This window comes from Mobula hypostoma, chromosome 1 (genome assembly GCF_963921235.1).
Source record: "Mobula hypostoma chromosome 1, sMobHyp1.1, whole genome shotgun sequence".
NCBI lineage: Eukaryota > Metazoa > Chordata > Chondrichthyes > Myliobatiformes > Myliobatidae > Mobula > Mobula hypostoma.
In genome coordinates, this window is record NC_086097.1 from 178,558,268 (window position 1) to 178,583,595 (window position 25,328).

General features: G+C 44.4%; 1 protein-coding gene across 6 annotated transcripts in view; it reads left to right on the plus strand.

Moving 5' to 3' along the window:
• The first annotated feature begins 8,121 nt into the window (after positions 1 to 8,121).
• LOC134352862 (zinc finger protein 521) overlaps positions 8,122 to 25,328 on the plus strand; it is a 493,824-nt gene continuing 476,617 nt past the window's right edge. For 3 of the 6 annotated variants that reach the window (XM_063060392.1, XM_063060401.1, XM_063060419.1), the window contains exons 1-3: positions 8,123 to 8,494; positions 9,035 to 9,075; positions 17,853 to 17,912. In XM_063060392.1, coding sequence (XP_062916462.1) covers positions 8,319 to 8,494; positions 9,035 to 9,075; positions 17,853 to 17,912 — 277 coding nt within the window. In that variant the 5' untranslated portion in view covers positions 8,123 to 8,318. Of the gene's footprint in view, positions 9,076 to 17,852; positions 17,913 to 25,328 lie in introns of all 6 variants that reach the window. The other 3 variants (XM_063060438.1, XM_063060410.1, XM_063060429.1) reach the window with 3 other exon arrangements.

Here is a 25,328-nt window from a genome sequence, read left to right on the forward strand (position 1 = left end):
ATCCCCCCAGGTTTTCTGGGTACTTCCCACATTCCAAACACTGTGGAGGATGGTGGATTAATTGACCATAGTCAATTGCTCCTGGGGTGTGGGCAAGGAATCGAATGTGATGTGGAAATGTGGACAAAATAGGTTACAGGGAGAGTTAACAAGAGGATAGGATGGAGACTTGATGGGCCAAATAGCCAGGGAGGATGATTGCTTCATAAATCAGCACAGTCTCCTTCTATGTTGTAATGAAATACAGAAATTATCACCATTCCAGGCAGGTAGACTCTCAACACCCACCCAGCAAAAGCCCTCGAAACGTGGCTTTACCAACTTGACCCACTCTACGACTACAGCAGATGTTTCAATGAGGATTTTGCTCATGAAGGGTTGGTCTCTCACTCCCTGTTCCTCACTGAGAAGCAAATAGGAGAATTGCTTCGTAGCCATCTTGGGTGGACACAACCTCCTTAGGAGGGCAGATCTCTCACCCTTCCCCCCTCCCAGCGGCCTGACACCCCACTATTTCCCTGCCCCTCCTAGTCATGGGAGAGGAGGCACCATGTCAGGAAGGGGCTGAAGCCTTGGAGACCGGGCACAGGTTCCTCAGGGGGACTGAAGTGTTAATGTTTGGGTGGGTGTTTCCCCTGGTGGAGGAACCAAGGGGCAGAGTCTCGTAATAAAGGAGTAACAAAATATTTGCTGGAGGAGGGACGTAGAGGCTTTACAGAGAATGCAGAGGAGATTTACCAGGATAATGCCTAGTTTAGAGAGCATTTCTTATGAGGAAAGATTGAGTGAGCTAGCACATTTTTCTCTGGAGTGAAGGAGGGTGAGAAGAAACTTGATAGAGGTGCACTAAGTGATAAGAGGCATAGACAGAGTGGACAACCAGCAACTTTTTCCCAGAGCGGCAATGGCTAATATAAGGGGGCATAATTTCAAGGTATTGGAGGAAAGTTTAGGAGGGATGTCGGAGGTGGGTTTTAAACACAGAGAATGGTAAATGTAGGCAACACATTGCTGGGAGATAATTGTAGAGGCTGATACATTAGAGAAGCAAGCACACAATAGTCATAGTCATACTTTATTGATCCCAGGGGGAAAATGGTTTTAGTTGCAGTTGCACCATAAATAATAAATAGTAATAAAACCATAAATAATTAAATAGTAATATGTAAATTATGTCAGGAAATAAGTCCAGGACCAGCCTATTGGCTCAGGGTGTCTGACCCTCCAAGGGATGAGTTGTGAAGTTTGATGGCCACAGGCAGGAATGACTTCCTATGACGCTCAGTGCTGCATCTCAGTGGAATGAGTCTCTGGCTGAATGTACCCCTGTGCCCACCCAGTACATTATGTACTGAGTGGGCACATCACTCATCCCCACAACATCACTGGCCTTACAAATGAGTTTGTTGATTCTGTTGGTGTCTGCTACTCTCAGCCTGCTGCCCCAGCACACAACAGCAAACACGATAGCACTGGCCACCACAATACTGGAGGAACTCAGCAAGTCAGGCAGCATCTATGGAGATGAGCAAACAGTTGCTGTTTCAGTCCAAGATCCTTCATCCAGACTGGAAAGGAAGGGGGAAGAAGCAAAAATGAGAAGGTGGGGCAGGGAAGGGAGCGAGCACAAGCTGGCAAGTGATAGGTAAAACCAGCTGAGGAGGCAGATATGTGGCTGGAGGAGGGGAGATGAAGTGAGAAACTAGGACGTGATAGGCCAAAAAGGCAAAGGGTCGAAGAAGGAGGAATCTGATAGGAGAAGAGAGTGGACCATGAGAGAAAGAGAAGGAGGAAAGGCACCAGAAGGAGGTGATGAGCTGGTGAGGAGAAGAGAAGGGCTTAGAGAGGCACCAGAATGGGGAATGGACAAAAAGAGAGAAGGGGGATGGGGAAAGAAATGACCAGAAATTAAAGAAATTGCTGTTCATGCTGTCAGATTGGAGGCTACCCAGACAGAGCATGAGGTGTTGCTCCTCCAACCTGGGGCTGGCCACATCGTGGCAGTAGAGGAGGCCGTAGACCAACATGTTGGAATGGGAATGAGAAGCGGAACTAAAATAGGTGGTATCAGAGACATTTAAGAGACTCTTAGGTGGATACATTGATGAAGAAAATGGAGGGCTATGTGGGAAGGAAGGGTTAGGTTGATCTTTGAGTAGGTTAAAAAGTCAGCACAACATTGTGAGCCAAAGGGCCTGTAATGTGCTGTACCGATCTCGGTTGTACGTTCTATGAGCTCAGCAGGTTGAGCTGCAACACCCAATCCTGAAGTATGGTTTCGACCCGAAACGATAATTCCTTTCTCCTCACAGACACTGCCAGACCCACTGAGTTTCCCCACCATTTCAGAGGTGAGGAGGAATTTCCTGGCTTGGATAGTGGTGAATCTTAGAAATTCTCTCAAAGAAGGATCAACACAGTGCGATTTCTGTTCTATAGGCTGCAGGGGGGGGGAGGGGGGTCAAAGGAGAACAGTGGGTCTGAGTCCTGCAACAAATCAGCCTTCCTAAAGAAAAAGTTTATAACATTTATAAAATTCTGAGGGGTGCAGAAAAGGTAGACTGAGTCTTTTTCTCAGGGCAGAAATGTCAGATACTAGAGAACATGCATTTAACGTAAGAGCGATGTACTTCAAAGGAGATATGGCGGGGGTGGGCAAGGTGCTTTTCTATGTGGAGAGTGGTGAGTGCCTGGAATGTGCCCCTAGGGGTGGAGATGGAAGTAGATATGATAGTGATACTTAAGAGGCTTTTAAAACACACGGGTATGCGGTGAATAGAGGGATATGGATCGAGTGCAGACAGAAGAGATTTAATTTAATTTGACATCATGATCAGCACAGATACTCTGGGCCAAAGGGCTTGTTCCTGTGTTGTACTGTTCTAGATCTATGTTCTACTGAATGGGCAAATAGGGTCTAGAAATGTACAGCACAGAAACAGGTCCTTTGGCCCAAGTCATACATGCTAACCACGAGTCCGAAGTTCACTAGTCCCATTTGCCTTCATTACACCTGTATCCCTCAAGTCCTTCCTGATCCGAGCATCATTCATCGGTCCCTGGAGCACAGGAGAATAAGGGGAGATCTTGTAGTGATTTACAAATTTACGAGGGGTATGAATATGGCTTTTTCCTCATCAGGTTAGGTGAGACTAGAAGTAGAGGTCATAGGTTTAGGGTGAAAAGTGAAATATTCAAGTGAAACCTGAGGGAGAACTTCTTCACTCAGAAGGAGGTGTGACTGTGGAATGAGGTGCCAATGGAAGTGGCAGGTGCTGGTTCAATTATAACATCTAAGAGACGTTTGATAAGTACACGGATGGGAGGTTTAGAACGTATAAAATAGAACATTACAGTATAGTACAGGCCCTTCAGTCCACAATGTTGTGCTGACCTTTTAATCTACTCTAAGATCAATCTGACCCTTATCCCTCACAGAGATCTCTATTTTTCTATCATCCATGTGCCTATCTAAGAGTCTATTAAACATCTCTCATGTATCTGCCTCTACCAACAACCCCTGGCAGCACATTCCATGCACTTATGTAAAACAAACCTACCTCTGACAACCCCCCCCCCCAGCAATACTTTCCTCCAATCACCTTAAAATTATGCCCCCTTGTATTAACCATTTCTGCCTTGGAAAAATGTCTCTGGCTTTCTGCTCAATCTTTGCCTGTTAACATTTTGTATACTTCTATTAAGTTGCCTCTCATCCTCCTTCACTCCAAAGAGAAAATGGCTAGCTCACTCAGCCTATCCTCATTAGACATGCTCTCTAATCCAGGCAGCATTCTGTAAGTCTCCTTCTCACCCTCTCCAAACCTATGGCACTGGTACGGGTAGATGAGACCAGGCAGAAGATCTTTTTGGTACAGACTAGTTGTGCTGAAGGCCCCGTTTCTGTGCTGTAGTGCTCTGTGACTCTTCTCTGGAATAGTAAGCATGTTACTGCTGTAAAATACTTCAATAAGGCCACACCTAAGAGTGCTGTGTACAGTTCTGGCCACCATGCTGTAGGAAAGATGTCATTAAACTGGAGTGTATGCAAAAATGATTCCTGAGGATATTACCAGGACTTGAGGATGGGCGGGGTTTGTATTCCCAGGCATGTACGTGACTGAGGGGTGACCTCATGGAAGGGCAGAGGTTACCTGAATGGGCACAGTCTTTCCCCCCAGGACAGGGGAGTCCGAAACAGGAGGACATAGGCTTAAAGTGAGGGAGGTAAATTTAAAATGGATCTGAGGGCAAGTTTTCCACACAGAAGGTGGCAGCCATTTGGAATGAGCTATCAAAAGATGTGGTACAGCCAGGTACAATTATGACATTTGGATAGGATAGGCTTAGAGGGATATCAAAGATCAAAGTAAATTTATTATCAAAGTACATACTGTACATGCCATCATATACAACTCTGAGATCTGTTTTCTTGCAGACAATCATAGTAAATACAAGAAACACAATGGAATCAACGAAAGACAGCAGCCAACAGAACGGACAAACAACCAATATGCAAAAGACAAGAAACTGTGCAAATACAAAAAGAAAAAGCAATAATAATAATAATAATACATAAAAAAAAATAAATATTGATAATATGAGATGAAGAGTCCTTCAAAGTAAGTCCATAGGTTGTGGGAACAGTTCAGTGATGGGGTGAGTGAGGCTGAGTGAAGTTATCCCCTGGTTCAAGAGCCTGATGGTTGAGGTGTAATAACTGTTCCTGAACCTGGTTGTGTGAGTCCTGAGGCTCCTGTACCCCCTTCCTATTGACAGTATTGAGAAGACCCCATGGCCTGGATGGCAGGTGCCCTTGATGAGGAGTTCGGTGGGTAATACCGTTCCGGCTGACCGGAAGTGCACTGATAGCGGTAAGCGTAAAGGAGTTCGGTGCTTACTGTTCTGGCTAACAATGGATGGTGCAATCTGGGGTATATTACAATCGAGGAACGTGTTTGCAGACTGGATATTGAACTTTTTACTGTTGGACTTCGGCCACATTCCACCGAGATACAACACATGGCAGCACGGGAGGTCGTTCCTGCCTGTGGCCATCGAACGTGCAGCTCCTCCCGTGGAGGGTCAGACACCCTGAGCCAATAGACTGGTCCTGGACTTATTTTCCATCTGGCATAGTTTGCATTTTGGTGTTTGATTGTTGGGGTTTTTTGTATTGCTATATTTACGCTCTATTCTTGGTTGGTGAAGCTGTAACGAAACCAAATTTCCCTCGGGATTAATAAAGTATATCTATCTATGATAGATACTGCTTTTCGTGTAAATGTGCTCAATGGTGAGAGGACTTTACTCGTGATGAACTAGGCTATATTCACTACTTTTTGGAGGCTTTTCCATTGAAGGGCATAGGTGTTTCCATACCAGGCCTTGATGCAACTAGTCAGTACACTCTCCACTGCACAGCTATAGAAGTTTGTCAAAGTCTTAGATGACATGTAGGATCCTCGCAAACTTCTAAGAAAGTAGAGCTGTTGCCGTGCTGTCTTTGTATTTACACTTATGTGCTTGACCCAGGACAGATGATCTGAAATGATAACACAGGAATTTAAAGTTGCTGACCCCTCTCCACCTCTGATGGACCAGACACAGGCAAATGGGATTAGCTCAGACGGGCACTTTGGTCAGCATGGACAAACTGGGCCACAGGATCTGTTTATGTGCTGCATAATTCTACCTGATCAAACGTTGTAGTTACTCTTGCTTCCACCAGCTCCTCTGGTAGCTTGTTTCATAGAAATACTACCGTCTGTGTGAAAAGCTTGCCTCTCAGATCTCCTTTAAATGTCCCCACCCCCACTTTTTCCTGCTGTGTTTCGATGTCCTGCCGTGCATGGTTGGGGGAGGAGCTGGGATGTTGGTCTGAGTACCCGATGTCAGTACTTCTGTCAAACCAGTGATGGATGACCTGGTCTGTCAGCTCGACGGTCCTCTAGTGAGTATTTACTCTCTGGAAAGGCCTGAACACGAACCTTGCCTGGTGTGATTCACTCTTCACTGCAACTACACGCAGACCTATTTTGAAGCACTATTGACACCTCCATCTCCAATTGAGACCCAGGATCATTCCTGAGCTCGATGACTCAGTAGGTGTTTAGTTGGTGGCATTAGTTCTAACCTTCCATCTGGTGCCAGCAGACAAGGTTGCAGCTCCCTAGCCCACTTAAGCCCCTGCCCTGACCTGGGATGGGATGTGCTTCCCATGAGGTGCAGTGGATTTCGAATGCTGCCTGGGTATTGGGTGGAAGTTGAATACCTACCCTCAGCACTGACAGGGCAGCATTGACAGCTCAAAAGTATTTTCATGCATTTGAATGTCTCTGGTACTGGAATCAGTAGAAAAGATTTTAAGTAATTTAGTCATAAACAAGAGGAAGTCTGCAGATGCTGGAAATCCAAAACAATACACAGAAAACACTGGAGGAATTCAGCAGGTCAGGCAGCACCTATGGAAAGATTAAACAGTTGACATTTTGCGCTGAGACCTTCTTTAGTCCTGACTGTCTCAGAAGGTCGACTGTTTACTTTTTTGCATAGATGCTGCCTGACCTGCTGAGTTCCTCCAGCATTTGGCATGTGTTACTAAGTAATTTAGTAGCATGCAGGTGCAAAAGTCAAAGGTATGCAGGACAGCACAAGCATGACTGGGGGTAGCAGTTTTACCATTTTCGATTTAGTGAACTTCAACGAGCGTTAAAGGAATCAATCTGTAGCTGGTAATCACATTTGTCTCATTTACCTTTCAAAATTTAAAACACACAATCCAAATTAATTATTACAGCTAAACTGGTGACATAGTTTATTATTGTCATATGTACCAAGCTTGTCTGCATACTGTTCGTCCACATCAATCATTAAACTGTGCATTGAGATAATACAAAACTGAGTGCAAAATAAAATGTTGCTTTCAAAATATTATAACCTTTCAAGGTATTTGGATTTCTAAAAGCTATAACTTTTATTGTTAAATATCATATTTTCAGAATGTTACTATTGCTCAATATTACAATTTTTCAAAGTATCAGGATTTAAATACTATAATGATGCAATTTATAAAATTATAGAATGTTTAAAATCACAGTTCCTCAATTTTAATTTTCAAAATGTTTTCACAATGAATTAGAGATTTGTTCAACATACTATGAATAATACTGCTTTCTGAATATTATGACTTTTCAAGATAAATATTAAAACCGGGCAGTTTGTATATTTTCGCAGTACTACTATTTTTCAAAATGAACACAGCATTAGAATATATTCACTACAAATTCGAAATGTCAGAACTTTTAAAGATAACTAACCTAATTTTAGAAAATATCACTTTTTGAAGAACAATCATTACAACTTTTCAAAGTATTCCAAACTTCCAAAGTTAACATTTACTTGTTTAAGTAGACAGGACACTATGAATTACTACAATTCAACAAAATAACTAGTAGTACTTTTTAAAATAGCTAACTTTTCGAAGTAAATATTTCATCCTTTCAAATTAAATGTAATTTCAAAATATAACTTTTATTTAAAATGTTAAGTTTTTAAAAAATGCTAAATCTTAAGTTTTAAAAATGTTTCAAAATAGATATTTTTCAATTTTCAAATTGCTCAGTTCATCTTTCTAAACATAACTCTTCAAGATATATTAGAACGTGTCAAAATATCACCACTCTAAATTCTTACTTTCAAAACTAATATTAATATTTTAAAATCTTGCAATTTTTGCAATAGGTACAATTTTTCAAAACAAACTTTGAAACAAATACAGCTTCTCACATCGCAGCTCTTCAGGCGGCGTTGGCTGCCCTGCTGTGATTTTTTCCAGCGATTTCGATTTACATTTTAACAAGTGTTGCAAACTCACTCACAAAACAAAAACACACTGCCACTTTCAAACACACAAACGTTGCAACTTCTCAAAACAAACGCCAGGGCTTTTTTAAAGTAACTTTCAAGTGCCGCAGGAATATAGCCGAGCAGCCAACAGTAGCGAACGGAAAGAACGGACGCCTGTGAGGAAGATTTCTGGCGGAAAGTTGCGAAGGAATTCGCCTAGGACAGGAGGTCCTTGTTGCCAGAGTGGGTTCATTTTTGATGCCGCGCGCGACACGGGTAGGTGAGGTTGCGCTGTATATGAGGTCCGACCAGAAGGGGGAATAGTACGGCTTTGAAAGCAGTTGTTCTGAAAGTGGGAAGGGAAGGGAGATGGAGAGAGCAGGAGCCGAGGCTGCAGCCACACCACGCTCCAGATCCGGAGTTTTTTTGGGTTCGGGGAATCCAGATCTTGCTTGCGGCTTTCCGGTTTCATGCACCAAACGTGCACTCTCAATCTGACAATGATTTCCTCAGTGATTACGTACAGTGCGTATCCCTGTGGGTATGGGGCCCCCTCTGGAGCTGTCCTGATGGGTTTGGGGCCTTGTTTAAATTTTCCATTATTATGTGGAGTACCGGAGCGACAGCGCAGTCCAAGATCTTGCAGGTTTGTGATGAGGAAGGATCGGGGCAGGTCGCCACTCTCTGTTCTGCTCAGAATTGACCTTTTGCAAGCGCTGCGTCCAAACAAGGATTTTTAAATATAAAGATGTGTATGTAAAATTATAGAAAGACCCCCTCTCCCCCCAGGAGGAGTTTCAAGAATGCAGCAAAAGTATTATAAGCTTCCAATATATTTTTTATTTTATATACGCTTGATTTTTATCCCCTGCATTTTATTTTTTTAAAAAGAAAAAAACAATTGCGGGTGGACTGTAGTGATCTTAAGTCTTTGAAGATTTAATTCTTTATTGCAAGAAAAGAACGGATTTTACTGGATGCTGCCGTTTTTTTGGAGTGCGTTGATCTGATTATTTTTAATTCTATGGGAGAGAGATAAAGAGAGAGAGAGAGAGAGGGGCAGCAACATTTTCAGTGGGCGGCCGAGCGCTGGGGAACGTATCAAGGGGGCTTTTAATAAGAGAGGCGAGGACAAAAAAAAAGCCCCATACCGAAGTCTTGAAGAGGGTATTTCTTTTACGCTTAGGATGTCTCGCCGCAAGCAAGCTAAGCCAAGATCACTGAGAGGTAAGTAACCGTCAGCACGCACAAAGCTAAGACACACACACAAAAAAATTCCGTGAATGTGTCAAAAGTTAAATCAGGAGGAATAAAATAAACGGGGCGAGAGTGAGTAGCTCCGTGTTTGTTCGCTGTTCCGCTCGAAGAAGCGGAGCGGGGGTGGCGAGGGTCGGGGAGCTTGAGGGCTGGGGAGGCGGAGAGAGGGAGGGAGGTGTGGAGGGGAGAGAAGGGGGAGAGGGTGCGGTAGAGGGAAGGAGAGTAAAGGTAGGAGAAGGGATGAGAGGAGGGAGGAGGGGAAGGGATGGGGCAGATTGTCCAGCTGGCTCTCCTTGGGCAGAAGAGGCTCGGCCTTCTCGTCCACCCCAGTCACGGTGTGCAGTACTGACGGGTGGTGGGAGCCGATTGAGATACAATACGTGCCGGGCTTCGGGCAATTAAGATATACGGACCTAGCACATGAGTCTTAGTTAGAAGGTACACTGTGAACGGAGACGACTTGGTTAAGATGCAGTGTTAAGAAAACCCGACTTAGTTAAGATACATTGTAAAAAGAGGACTTGTTTAAGATAAATTTTTAAAAAGAAAACGACTTTTTTTTAAAGATACCTTGCAAAAGGAGGACTCGATTCAGATACTTAGTTAAGATACATTGTAAAACAGAACGAGTTGGTTCAGATACAATATTTAAGGAAAGCAGAAGGAATTAGTTAAGGTACATTATAAGTAGGTAACGAATTGGTTAAGGCGTTACGTGTAAAGGGTATAACTTAGTTAAGCCACACTATATCCTAGTGTGGGACCAGGTGCAGTCTTTGTAGGTAGTGTGACTTAGTTAAGATGCATTGTATACCGGGTGTGAAGGAATGTTGCGGCCGAGTTGCCTTGGGTTCCAGCTCACGTGGCTCTGATGCCGAGAAGCTGCAAAAATAACAAATAGTCGCAAATAAACAGTGGCAGAAGCAGCAACGACCGTGGGCTGCAGTGGCTGGCACCCAGGGTTGCCATCTGGTTAATGCACAGGGTCCCTACCCGAACACCTACACTTGTGGGATTCCACCGCCCCCCCACCCCCCAAAGGGAACGGGTGGCTCCACAGTCATTAGACTGGGATTGTTTTGGATAAATTAACCTGGGGCTAGAGTCCACAGAACGAACACACACACACACACACACACACACACACACACACACACACACAGCTTCAAGTATGCAACAATAAGATTTATTAAATATACAATAAAACGGCAAGACTCAGTGTTCACTTAAGTGTCAGATTTAAACAATGGTTTTAACGAAAATATCAATCTTACTAAGTTTTCTTAACCTGGATGTGATTGCAATAAAATCAGCAGGCAATCTTGTCTAGTTGGATATCTTTGAAAGGTGGGTTTACATTTTAATGTAGGAAGAGTGTCTTAAGCCTTCAAAATTAGTAAGGAATAGACGCCACTCTGAACAAAACTGAAATTACAGAACAGAGCTGCTCCACAACAATTGGAACTGTATGTTGAGTATTTTAGATGTAGCAATGTCATTTACCTGTTTTTCAAAGGTGCTTCCATGCATTTGAAGAATTACAATGGTACTAATGCATAACCACTGAAGCATAAAGATTCACCAAAGGTGCTCTTAAATTAAATAAAATAATTATGATCCTGTGTTTGGATTTGGAGTTCGGTGAGCCAATGTTGAGAGTGCAGTTCTTTTATCAATCAATAGTTATGACTGATTATTGCGACAGATATCCAGTTATCCACTCCCACCTCGCTGCATTAATAGTGAAAATCGACATTTAACATTGTGCTTGTGGCTGGCAATAGCAGAAGGCTCTTCTTACTTCTGATAAATTTATACCATCATCACCGTGCAACCCCCTAAAGCTTGTGGACTGGGCTTCAGGAGCCTTTTGTTGAATTATGTTAAAGTATGATGCAGAGACTGGTGTAATTTGAGTGTGTATTTTCATGATCAAGGCCGAGACAGCTAGTAGGAATGTGTTCATTATGAAGGGGGATAAAAAAAAGAACAGGTTTTAAATGTGGACATTAAAAAACATGTTTCCCTAGGCGTGAATTGCCTAGACGTGAAGGGAAGGAGAAGAGGTATTAGACACCTTCCCTTTAGTTCTTTGTTACTACTTCAATAACTAAACATTGAGTTTTAAGTGCTGTATTTGGAGTACTGGTTATTTGTTTTATTTGTGTAACAAATCTGGACAGTGTCAACTCTACACTGAGAGGACTGCAATAAATAGTGGGAATCCTTGATGTGAGATTTTCACTGATGATATTTTTAATGCAGAGAGTCTCCAGGACACGTGTCAAAAATTCTAAACCATTGATTTAAATTTCCCACTCAGCGTTTAATTGATGGGGAGCTGCTGTCAAACTCCTGGGTGGTGATGGATTGTGTTAATGGGGAAAAAAGACTTTGTTAACAACTGGCATTTATGTAGCATATTTAACATAGTAAATCGGCCTGCTGCTTCATGCAAGTGTAAACCAACAAGAACCAAGGACCGTCGTGGACATTGGGAGAGGCAATCATAAGTTTGAGCAGAGTGGGGTTTTAATGAGCATTTTAACGGAGGAGGGAGGCGGAGACTGGGATCATGAGGAGGATGTTACATTGCTTAAGTCTGTTAGATCATTGCATTGTCAGATTATATATTCTGTTAAATAAGGTGCTCAGTACTCGGGGATATAAGTTTATATTTTGTTTTTTTTCTCTCACTTTCTGTCTCTCTCTTGCTATGTCTTTCTCTCTCAGTTTTTGCCTCGCTCTCTTTTTCTCTCTCAATTTCTGTCTTGCTGTCTTTCTCTCTCGCTGCCCCCCCTTCTCTCTCTCCTTTTCTCGCTAGTCTTCCTCTCTCTACACTGTCCCTCTCTTCTCTTCATACTCCATCTCCCAACCGCTCTCTCTGCACCCCCCATGTAGACTTTCTCTCTCCACCATCCCTTGCCTCTTTCTTGCATTCCACCCTCCCTCTCTCAACTTGTCTATCTCATTACACCCTCCATCTCTCTCTCTCCACTTTCAGCCCTCCTCTAATTCTCTCTCTCTCTCTCTTCATCCACTTTCTAATTGTTTTTCTCTCTCTGTCCCCTCTAAGCCCCTTTCTCTCATATTGTAGAAATCTTCCCCAGTCCATAAACCTGAGAAGAAAATGACCAGAAGCAGGTGGCAGCTATTCAGCCCCTCAAGGCTGCTCTGCTGTCCCTTGGCCCAACGTTCCTGCCCCATCCCCAAGACCGTGCAACGTAGATGTCTATCAATGGGAGCCTTCGACTGCGTTCACTGATCAGAGTTCCAGCTCTCAGAGGGAGACCTGGCCCTCCGAGAGATTAACATTCTGCTCACTTCCATCCGAAGTGGGAGGCTCCGTTCTGAAACAGTGTACCCCACGTCGGGAAGGCTCAGGATTGGATCAATTGGATTTATTCCCAGTGGAGCATCAGGGACTGAGAGGCAGCCTAATAGAGGTTTATGAAATCATGAAGGGTCAGGTGAGGTGGGTGGTCACAGACTTTTCCCTCGGGTGGGAGAGCCTAAAACTAGTGAGCGAGGGTTTAAAGTGATAAAGATTTAAAGAGGCAAGTTTCTAACACAGAGGGTGATGGGCATATCGAATGAGCTGTCAGAGGAAGTAATTGAGATGGGTGGGTGCAATTACAAAGTTTAAAAAAATATTTTGACAGGTCCATGGATAGAAAGGTTGAGAGGAATATGGGCCTAGTTTGAATGGGATAGCATAGACAAGTTGGGTTGAAGGATGTACTCAGTGCTGTATATCACTGTAACTGTGCAACTCATGACCCATTGAGATCCCCCCTCCAACCCACTCTGTCTCCATTTCTTTAAATTCCAGTGAGTGTTGATCCACTTGAGATTTAGATTCATTTATTTATCACACGTACATCGAAACATGAGTGAATTGCATTGTTAGTGTTAACAACCAACACAACTTAAAGATGTGCTGGGGGTAGCCCACAGCTGTTGCCACACATTCTGATGCCAAAAGCGCATGACCAGCAGAACAACACAAGCGATAACAAAACAAACCTCTTCTCACTCTCTCACTCTCCTCCAACCTTAGGATAGGCCACCTCTGGCCTCTGGCCTCCAGCCTCTAGTCCCTGGCCCAGGTCTGAAACTTGCAGGCATTGGGCCTTTGTCTTCTGTACACCCCAAACCAGAGGCTTTGAGCATCCAGGCTGACCAAGGGGATTGAACCTGAGTTCTAGGGAGAGACTTTATTCCCTGGAGCACAGGAGAATGAGGGCGAAATCTCTCGAGGTATGCAGAATTATGAGGGATATTGATAAGAGTGTATGCATGCAGGCTTTTATTCCCTGAGGTTGGGTGTCTAGAACTAAAGTTCATAGGTTTAGGGTGAAAGGTGAAATATAAGGAGGAAACATCTTCACTCAGAGGATGGTGTGAATGTGGAATGAGCTGCAGAAGGAAGTGGTCGATGTGGATTCAGCTGTGTAATCTAAGGGAAGGATGGATAGTACATGGATGGGAGGGGTATGGTTTGGATGCAGGTAGATGGGACTAGACAGAAGATTAGACAGTATGAATTAGATGGGCCAAGGGGCCTGTTTCTGTGCTGTAGCACTCTGTGACTCTGTAATACGATGAGCCTTGCAGTGAGGAGATCAGTCCGCCTCTCACAGTGTAGGTCACGTGTTTGGTGCCCATGGAACCAGCTGGGGGGTGCTCTGTTTATATTCTTCCTTGTCTTCACCTCTGGCCAGAGTGTAGTGATGAAGAGGGGGCCAGGGCTTCTGAGGTGTTGTCACCAGAGCCAACACTTCAGAGGTCAGTGCTGTCCTCGCCAACATTCTGAGCTGTTACTACCACTGAGCCCATTCCCGTTTATACATACATAAAACATACAACAGTACAGCCCAGATACAGGTCCTTCGGCCCATGTCATGGTGCTAACCCTTCACCGATTCCACAATCAATCTACCTCTTCCTTCCTACACAGCCCATAACCCTCCATGTTTCTTTCATCCATGTGCTCATTTAAGTGTATCTTAAATGCCCACAATGTATTTGCCTCAACCATCACTGCTGGCAATGTATTCCAGACATATACCACTCTATGTGTGAACAAAATCTGACCTCAGACATCTCCCCTAAACTTTCCACCACTCCTCTTAAAAAGGATGTTGTCTGGGATTGGCCATTGGCACCCTGGGGAGAAAGGTGCTTGCTGGCCCCTTATAATTTAATACACCTCTCAACTTTCTTCACTCAAACGAGAAACTAATTAAGCCAATCACTCTTAATCTCTTCTGCCGGCACCTGGTCTATATCCCTCGCATATTCATGTACCTAAGAACCTCTTAAACAACCTCCATCATACCTGCTTCCATCACCAAACCTGGCAGCACATTCTGGGTACCCACATCTCTCTGTGTAAACAAAAATCTTGGTCTGTACATATTCTTTGAATTTAACGCCTGTCCTCTTAAATGGATGCCCTCCAGTTTTAGAAATTTAAACCCTGGGAGAAAGACTTGTGCCTCTCATAACTTTATAAACTTCTGTCAGGTCTCCCCTTAGCCTCTATCACTCCAGAGAAACAACACAACCTCCCCTATAGCTAATATCCTCTAAAATATCCAGTATCTGGTGAACTTCTGTACCTCTCAAAACCTTCACACCTTTCCTGTAGCGGGGTGACCAGATGATATAATGGTCCAAGATTTAGCCATTCTTTCTCGAAGATTTATTTTGAGATAAAGTGCAGAATAGGCCTTTCTGCTCCTTCAAGCTGCCGTGTACAAATCGGCTGTATTGGTTGCTGTTACACTTCTGGGGGACTTTGTGAAAATGCATCAAGAGGTGCTGTTGAGAGGCAGGCCAGTCCGACACCCAGCCCAGTGTCGTGGCTGCACCCTGGCCCTTGTGTCCTGCTTTGGTGTAGATGATCGCAGAGCACAGTCTGGTTTGTCGCATTCAGCTGTGAAGCGGCATGAAGTTGTGAATTTAGGAGGGAGTTCCAGCAGAGGTAGTGGTGGTGGGCATTCCAGTTCTGTGCACTGATTAGGCAGCAGGTGCCTGTGAGTTAAATGCAGCATTACAGTAGGTCTGGGAGCTTGCCGGGGACACCAGGCCTCTCTTCCTAGTTCATTATAAGAGGCAATTTTAATATTTAGCTATTTCTAAACTACAGAACTATAACATTGAATGCATTAAGTACTGAATAGGGATCCAGATAATATCCTCAAGTCACCACATGTCCTGCGCTGACCCAATAAAAATATTACCTCAAAAATACCAATCACACTTTTAAATTGTGCTCTCAACAGCAGAAAGTTCACTGACAGATTGCTTCTCTTCTCCCTCTTACTCTTCGAGCACCCAGCTCTATGTATCAGCCCTTGCTACACACTGTAGGCCTGTGAGGGAGATTGAGAATGAAGCCTTTGATCTATGGTCGGGTCTGGCCTCTCTTTAAGTGGCTTCGTCCGCGCTTTGTAGGGCCAGGTTGGGTAGTAAAATCTTCTCAGCTTGAGTGAGCTCGAGGTGAGAGTGTAAAGGTCTGAGAGTTCTGCTGTCCCAGGCTATGTGTCATCATGGGGTCTGAATCTTTACTGTGGCTTCATTAACCACTTCAGTTTGCAAGGGAAAAGTTTAGGGGGAAATTGCCACAAAATGAACAAATTGGAGTGTTTTAGCAAAGGTTTCTATTTTGATGCCGGGCTTTCATTCATCCCTCTTTGATATGCAGTGTAGCTGTGCTGACTCCGAGACCACTTCCTAACCAATCGTCTGGCCGGGGAACCTTCCCTTACAGCTTGTATCAATGCTGCTTTGTAAGCAGGGCCAGGGCAGTAGGATGCAGGAATGAGGCTCCGTTTTTGCCACTTAACACTCTCTCGCCCACCCCCCCCCCCAACTCACCCTCTGGGGTCCCTGTTTTCTCCCAATTGTCCCACCTCTAGTTACTTCCCAGAACTTCCCTTCCCAAATCTTTTCACCCCTCCCTCCCCTCTCCCCCCAGCGCACCTCCCCCTCCAAGAACACTGCCAAAGCCGATAACTCATCAGGCACTGGTCACGGTTGATGTGCTGTACCACCTGGTGCTGGGTTTAATAAATAAGAGAAACCAGTTTACCACACTGGACAGATGGTCAAAGACTGGCCTAAACCGCCCTGTGCCCTCTAAACCGTTCTCACTGCGAGAGGAGCTCGAGTGTAAGGTGGACACATTTTAATGTTTTTCTTGTGTGTGATTTTGGCTGTGTCCTAAAGCCATAACTCACTGCAGAAAGAAAAATGATGATTTCTGCTTGTGAATTATTAGCCAACATCACGCAACCACCCGCTGTGAACCAGCCCTGAATGATGAGTCCTGAATCTCCAGAGTTGTGGACAGCTGATTGGTGCTGTACACCTGTTCTCTCCGAAATGAAAAATGCCTTTGCATTGCGCTTGGTTCACCTGCAAAGATAAAAAAAAAGTGTCCCTCCCACTCCCTGCCCTCATTAGGCTAAGTTCAAGATGATGCAAGGATTCCTTGAACAGAGGGAGGGAAAATGAGCGGTCGATGTTTCGAGTCCATGTGAAGGGACATGACCCAAAATATCAATTGTCCGTTCCACCCCGATCCAGCTTGACTCATTAAGTTCCATCAGCTTATTGTGTGCTGTCCCGAATTTCAATATCAACACAGTCTTGTGTTTCCTACTTTAGTGATGTTCACTGAAGGATAGGTTTGACTCCTTTCTCGCCGTCACCTTCCACACATAATAGAGCTGTGGGCAATATATTACAGCAGGAAGGAGGGGGATTCCGGGTCCCCACAGTTTAACCACTTCCAAAGATCAGTGTGACTCTCCCTCAGTGCCGCTTTAGAGCAGCAGCTGTCGGTCGGTGTGCATGGGAGGGGCTAGGGGGTCAACACTGTGGCCTGACCCTACGGCCACACTCAAAGGTGAGGGTCCCGGCTACAATGTCCAAGCTCTCTCAACACTATAGTACATTTCAGCAGAGGTTTCAAAAGGGTCTGAGCGGCAACCTATGGAGGTGCGTGACGGGGATGCACTTACTGTGAGCCACAGCCGCCCGTCCAATCTTTGAATGAGGGCATTGAGCAGTCTCTCTCTGGTGCCAATGTTAGATTTGTCCCACTGTTAAATACTGTAGGCAGAACTTGCAAAGTGGTTGCTCTGTAGCTGGTTTCATACCCAAATTCTGGAGACCTGCCATAGAGCAATACAGCACAGATAAAAGCCTTTTGGCCCAACTAGTGGGCCACATTGCCCACCCAGCTAGTCCCCCTCGGCCCATATCCCTCCAGGCCTCTTCTCTCCATGTGCTTTTTAAGTGGTACTATCGTACCTGCCTTAACCAATTCCTGCAGTAACTTGTTCATATTCTCACTGTCTCTGTGTGAAATTGTTGTCCCTCAGGTCCCTTTTAAGCCTTTCCCCTCTCACCCTAAGCCCATACCCCCTGGATTTGCACTGCCCTACCCTGGGGACAAAGCCATCCACCTTATCTATCCCTCTCATAATTGCAAACACCTGCTCATTGTCCTGCATTGCAAGGAATAAAGAGCTAGCCAGGCCAGCCTCATATTGTAACTCAGGAGCTCGAGTCCTGGCAGCATCCTTGTCCTCTTCTGGTCCCCAGCTCCCGGTTACCACTCAGACTGCTGAATACCTGATATCTCTTTTTAGAGCAAACATCCTTTGTAAGTGGAGGCAGATGGGTGGGCTTTGATCCTGACCTTTTACGTTGCTTCTCTTTTTCCTCCACAGTAGAAGAAAATGATTCTGAAGACCTACGGCAGACCGTGGGACAGACGAGTGGGCAAAGTGGTAATGTTCTCTGTTCTAATTCACTTCGTTTATGACTGATATAGATTTGGCGAGATTGTGAAGCTTGCCCACAGTTGTGATGACACTGTGAAAAACTTGTGTTCATTTCATAAAATACTGAGATTCTCACAGCCTTGATTGGCAGATCCGTGCAATTATACTTATAATTTGGAATCTGAGGAGAAATGAGAGGTTGTCCAATGAGCCTCCTGTCTCTTGCTTGTTCTATGTTGAATTTATTCAGTAGGAATATCAGCACTGAGTAATTACAGACTGTGTGTGTGTGTGTGTGTGTGTGTGTGTGAGAGAGAGAGAGTTGTGGCATTTTTTCCAGGGGTCTTCCTGAAACTTTTTGAAGAAAGGAAGTGGTGATAAGCTTCCCAGTTCAACCCCTCCATCTGTTCGTGTTTGTCTACGTGTGTCTGTACCTGAGATTGAGTGAGGTGTAATATCTCACCTATGTTAGTGAAATCTGTTACCGTGTTAAAATGTCTCTAAAATTAACTTGTTACTGATGCTGCCAGATTATCGTGAGAGCTGTGCAAATTGCATTGTTTTAAGTAGTGTCTACACAGGGGAATTTTGGTCTGGAGGGTCAGGAGGGAGGCAAGTTATCCATAAGTCAGTATACAAAACCAAAGTTACCAGCAGGAAGATGTGGCCGTGGGGAAAGGTGGCAGGTGCAGGGATGTGGGTGCTTCTTGTTGTGCATCCTGCTGAGGTTGTGAAAGGGGAGTTAGATAGGGAGTCATATCAGGGCACTGCAGAATCAGTGATTGAGTGCGACTGAAAGGTAGTATAGATTCCACTACTTCGAAGGGAATGGGCTCCCGTCAGCGCTGTCGCTGTTTCACAACAACTAATGGACGCAAGTGGTGTGATCTGAGCCTGCTTGGTCCCAATGGCTTCAAATATGATTGGATGTGAGTCGATACTCTTGTGTGCATTCGGCATTGGTGACCAACAGCAAGAGGAGGGCATTCGGCCCATTGTCCCTCTTCTGGCTCTGAAAGTGACAGTGGTTTAATCTCCTCGTCTCACATCATAGCCATCAGAAGGTTTATCGAGGGATGCAGGTGTGTTATTTTGGCAAACATCTCTGTGTGCAGTGGTGGGACATTGTCACATTGTTGGAGAGGATAATCCTGGAGGGGGTGTTGACGTGGGGAGGTGTACAGAGAGATCCTTTTACGAGTCCGTCACCTACCCCTCACCGAACTGCTAGTACTCTTTAGTGGGATCTTGCTGTTCTGCTTGTGTGTGCATGGTATCTGCTCCTTGAAGGAATCTGTTGTGGAGACACAAGAAACTTCAGATGCTGGAGCCTGGAGGAACTCATTGGTTTGAGTAGCATCTGTGGAGATGAGGGATAATCTATGTTTTGGATTGAAATCCTCCATCCACACACTGGGGAAGGTCAGCTTTAGAGTAGTTATGGACAGGTATGAAGCTGAGATGCATCCTAGGATACGCTGGGACACATCATCAGTGACGTAACTGGGGTCATCAGGGGTTTTGGGTCTTTCAACATCAGACACATTCACCCAGGCATCTCAGCCAGGGTTGATGGGGCCCTGTCTTGTGTCCCAGCAGCACTGGTCCACGGGTCACACTTCTTGATCCATAGCCGTCTGGAGGTTCGCCCAGCAGCCTCTGTGACAGTCCTGATAGGTTCTGCACAGTGAGCAGCCAGCACAACCTCTGCACCCCACCTCTATAGGCTTGCATCGTGCCCTCCACCCGTCTCTGGCACTGTGAGGGTAACAGAGAAATCAGTATCCGAATCAGAATCACATTTCTTCTCATTTACTTGTAAGATGTGAATTTTTTTTACAGCGGCAGTACATAAATTACTATAAATTACTATATAAATAAATGGTGCTGAAAAGGGAATGAAGAGCTGGTGTTCATGTGTTGATGGACCATTCAGAAATCTGGTGGCAGAAGGGAAGAAGCTGTCCCTGAATCATTGAGTTTGTGAGTCTTCAGACTCCTCCACCAACTCATCGAAGGTAGTAGTGAGAGAAGAGGGCAGGTCGAGGATGGTGAAGGTCCTGAGTGACAGGTGTCACCTTGTCAAGGCACCACCTCCTGGAAAAAGTGGGCGAAGGCAAATTTTTGTGCTGATGACTGGAACATTATCTACCCCTCTGCCTCCATAGATGCTGCTTGACCTGCTGAGTTCCTTCAGCAGTTTGCTTGCTCATTGTCTGTTGCAGCTTCTTGAGGGATTGAAGGCACCGTGTATACCTGCTGCTAAATGTTAGATGATATCTCCTACATCCTACACATCAGGGGATTTCAGTATTAATATGAATGAATTAGATGTGGTTGAATTTCTAAAATGCATCTCAGGGAGCTCTTTTTGTGTGAGTATATGTAGTACTTTAGAGAGGGCAGTAATGGACGTAGTTCTAGGGAAGGAAGGTAATTAAGTAGGTGAAGTGTCGGTAGGCAAACATTTTAGATACAGGCGACATCTTATAGAGATATATCAAATTATGAGGGGCATAGATAGGTTAAATGCATGCAGGCTTTCTGCCATCAGATTGGTTGTGACTAGAACCAGAGGTCATAGGTTAAGGACGAAAGGTGAAATATTTAAGGGGAATCTAAGGGTGAACTTCTTCACTCAGAGTGTGGTGTGAGAGTAGAACGAGCTGCCAGTGGAAGTGGGTTTGATTGCAACACTTAAAAGAAGTTTGGAGAGGTACATGGAATGGAGGGGTTTGGAAAGATATGGTCCAGGTGCAGGTAGATGGGACTAGGTAGGAAACTAGCTTGGAATGCTGTAGATGGACTGAAGGGCCTGTTTCCATGTTGTGGTACTCTATAGCTCAATAATGACCATATCTCAATCAGTTTCAAGGGAAAAGGATCAGATAAGTTCTGATCCTAAGTTCTGAACTAGATTAGGCTATTTCCTCCCTAAAGGGCAATAGTAAACCAGATGGGATTTTCATGGCCACTATTACTAACACTAGTTTAATTTCTTTAATGATTATTAACTAAATATAAGTTTAGCTGCCATGGTGGGATTTGAACTCTTGGTCTCTGCATTTATTAGTCCAGGTCTCTGGATTATGTGGTGATATAATCAGGGGTAATAGTGGCAGCAGGCAGTTTGCTGGAGTTTAAGAGCCTGATTGACAGGCACATAAATATGAAGGGAACTAGAGGGATATGGGTGATACACAGAAGGAGGAAATTTAGTCCAAATTGCCATTAAGATCAGCACAACATTGTGGTCCAGTGTTGTACCATTCTACGTTCTAATATTTGCACCCTACTAATGATACGGAGTCACATTCCAAAATACAGGGCATTCAGCCCACTGTTACTGTGCTAGTATTGTTGAACACCCCTTTACACTAGTTCCATATGGTTCTGGAGATGGGTTTAAAGTAGGGACCAGCTATAATTGAAGACACAGGAGATTGCAGATGCTGGAATTGGTATCAACACAAAGCTAGCTGCTTGGTAACTCAGAAGGTCAGGCAGCATCTATGGGTTGGGGGGGTGGGGGGGAATTATTGAAGTTTTAGGTTGAAACCTGATGCAGGTTCTCAACCTGAAATTTTGACAATTCTTCTCCTCCACAAAGATGTTACCTGACCTACTGAGTTCCTCCATCAGGCTGTGTGTTGCTTGATTCTTAAATATACCTGTTTTTCGTACTGATGTTCTTCAAAGGAAATCTGCCCTTACCCAGTCTGGTCTGTATGTGACTTCACACCCAGAGCTGAGACTCACACCCCCAGCTGCCCTCAGGAGCAAACTATTCAGTGGGCAAAAGGTATCTTGCCACCAACACTGAGGGGAATTCAGGACGGGCATTTCTTCCCTGCATTCTTCAAACAAGGAAGAAAAAGTCAAGGTCTAACGGACTAAGGAGGAGGCTTGGTGCGAATGGCTTCCTGTCATTCCTTCTTTTCCAGGTAGCAGCTATGCTCGTCAAGCCATAGAATGAAACAGCACAGAAACAGGCCTTTCGGCCCAGCTGGCCCGTGCTGACCATGATCCTTGTCCAATCACTCTAAACTCCTCCACGCACTTCACCATATTTTATTATTGTGCCTGCCTCAACCACTTCCTCAGGCAGATTGCTCCATATATGCACCATCTTTTGTGTGAAGAAGTTGCCATCCTCTGGGTGGAAAAAGTTGCCCCTGACGTTCTTACTACGTCTTTCTGCTTTACCTTGAAGCTCTTCCCTCTAGTTGTTGATTCGGCAAACCTGGGATAAGACTGTATGTTCACCCTGTCTTTGTCCCTCATAATTTTAAACACCACTCTATGATCAACCCTCATTCTCCTACATGTTGAGGAATAAAGACTCGGCCTGCCCAACCTCTCCCTCTAATATAGGCCCTCAGATCCTGGCAGCATCCTCGTAAATCTCCTCTGCACTCTTTCCAGCTTAATAATGTCTTTCCCATAGCAGGGCGGCAAGAACTGTGCACAACTGAACCAGGCCAAAGCTGGCCTCCCCTGCAGGGAATGGAAACTTAAAACTGGCCTTGATTAAAGATGTAGCAGAGTCTCTGAGGCTGCACGGGTTGGCTGTGGGTCCTGACCTTGCAGTGTGGTCACTCGAGAGATGACGTGCCAAGTCAAAAAGGAGGAAAAACAGGAAAAATAAATAAAATTCCTACAGGAAAGGGAGAAAGACTATGCAGCAGGTTTCCTGTTGAAGTGTGTTGTCTCACTGCTGCACTGTGAGTGTTGAGAGGACAGCTTTCGCCAGCCAGTTATACAGCCAAATTGGCTGTAAGGATTTCAGATGATCCCAAGGGGTCCCAGCCACCACATTGAGATGGACACTTTGTTTTTGCATGGGACCTCCAGAAGGATTCCTACCTCAGCCACAATTATCTCTCATCCCCACTCCATCCCTTTGTTAGCCAGTGTCCCTGACAGCAAGTGGGTGAGTGTTCCATTTGCAGGAAATGGGACAATAGTTTTTATGTTTTTTAAAAAATCACAATCTTTATTGGAGAATTTTAAATCTACAATTCCCTTCTTGCCATTCTACCTTGCTTTCGCATGGCAGGGGAGGAATCACTGACTCACTGAGATCTTGGCAGAAAGGCCATTCAACCCGTCATGTCCATTCTAGACCCTCAGCATTCATGTGAAATTGTTTTCTTTATCTCAAGTTTGGATCTTCTCCGATTACTCTACACATTTTTATTCATATAGTCTGGAGATTGGAGTTATGCACTGTCATCCAAACTAGGTTAACCAAAGTTTCTCCACTTTTGAAATCTCTTTTAAATGTTGTCCTCTGTAGGGTTTTAACTGGTTGATTAGTAAATTGGTTTATTACTGTCTCATGTACTAAGGTCCAGTGGAAAAACTTGACTTGCCTACTGTTTATGCAGAACATTTCATTGAGGTATTACAAAGGAAAACAACAATACAGAATAAAATGTTTAAAAATAACAGAATGCAAAATAAAATATATAAAAATATGGAATAGAGAATACACAATAAAAGAATGCAGTGCAGGTAGATAATAATATGCCGAGCAATTATGTGGTAGATTATGAGGTCAAGAATCTATCTTATCATCCTAGGGGACCATTCGGTTGTCTGACATCAGTGGAGCAAAGCTGTATCTGAGCCTGGTGGTACGTACTTTCAGGCATTTGTAATTTCTGCCTGATGCAAAGAGTCTGTAGCAACCATTAAGTGCTGGTAGTCATTGTAAAATCATAAGATTTTCCGATGAATCACTGTTTGGAAGGTAGATCATCAAGTGCTGAAATCTAATTGTCGATGCAAAAAATTTTCATCCTTGCTTACCCAGCCTCTGTGTACACATCCGTTCCATTTCCTGGAACCATCTACAACCCTCTGAGATCACTGCCCTCTTCCCGATCTGACTATTTGGATGTCCCCAGTGCTTCACCGATGTCAGCCCGTGCCCTATTCTTGGAAATTTCTTCCATAATATGTCTCCCCTCTCACCAAACTCTCTTCCTTTAAGATTTTCCTCAAAATTCTATAACCCTGTGTCTTTTACCAAGGATTCCTTCCCTCCCTGATTGAAGGACATCACAGAGGACTGAACTTGTCCTCTTTCACATCTTGAGATATTTTACTACAGAACAGGTGTTGTGCAAATCCAAGTGGTTGTGGTAGAAACTTTTGAACTAATAAGGGCTCCTTCCACTCTTCAGATGTCGATGTTACAATCTTTGTGACCATTTACTGGGGAGTTCATGTTTTCTGATGCATCAGCCTGCAATAACTCCAAGTCCCATTCACCACTGAATCTCATTCTCTTAAGAGAGAGAAACAGTCATTTGCTCCTGAGGCTTTATAAGACATTGGTCAGACCACATTTGGAGTATTGCGAGAAAGTATGTGCAGACATTGGAGAGGGCCCAGAGGAAGTTTACAAGAATATTCCCAGGAATAAAAGAGTTAATGTATGAGGAGCATTTGAAGGCTCTGGGCCTGAACTCGCTGGAGGTGAGAAGAATAAGGTGGATCTCATTGAAACCTACTGAATATTGAAAGGCCTAGATAGGTGGATGTTTCCAGAAAATCTAGGCACAGCCTCAGAATACGAGGACGTGCCTTTAGAACAGAGATGTGGAAGTATTTCTTTAGCCAAAGGGTGGTGAATCTGCGGAATTCACTGCTTCGGATGGCTGTGGAGGCCAAGTGGATATATTTAAAGCAAAGATTGATAGGTTCTTGATTGGTAAGGGTGTTAAAGTTTAGGGGAATAAGTGGAGAATAAGGTTGAGAAGGAAAAATAAATCAGCTATGTCTGAATGATGGAGCAGACTTAATGGGCTGAATGGCCTCATTCTGCTCCTAAGTCTTTGGTCTTATGGCCCATCGAGTGCACGCCAGCAGTCCCATTTGCCCCATTCTGCCACAATTCTCTGTAAGCTGCTCTCTCTCACAGGCTCATTAACTTCTTCCCGGTCACCTGCCACTCACCCACGCACTTGTGGGGAAGCAATTTACAGTGGTCAGTTAACCCTCCAACTTGCAAATCGGGATATGGTACCCGACGGGAACTCTCACAGTCACAGGGGAACTCTGCTGCTACAACAGTGACTGGGGTCTGATGGTGGGCAAGTCAACTGATCCCAGAAAACATTCAAATCGTGAGGCGGTTTGACTCAAAGGTGAGGGTTGATCATAGAGAAAGAGCGGCTTCTATTTATATAGTGCCTTTCAGGATATCCCACTGTTTATTACAGACACAAATGTATTTTTGAGGTGTAGCCACTGCTGTAATGGAAGAAATAAAGCAGCCAACTTGTCAGCATAGAAGGAACAGCTTCCAGGAAATTCCAGGAAAATGTTATAAATGTGTTAATGGTATTGAGGGAGAGATGAACACTTGATTGGGATCAATGCCTGCTCCTCCCATAGAGCTCAAGAAAAGTG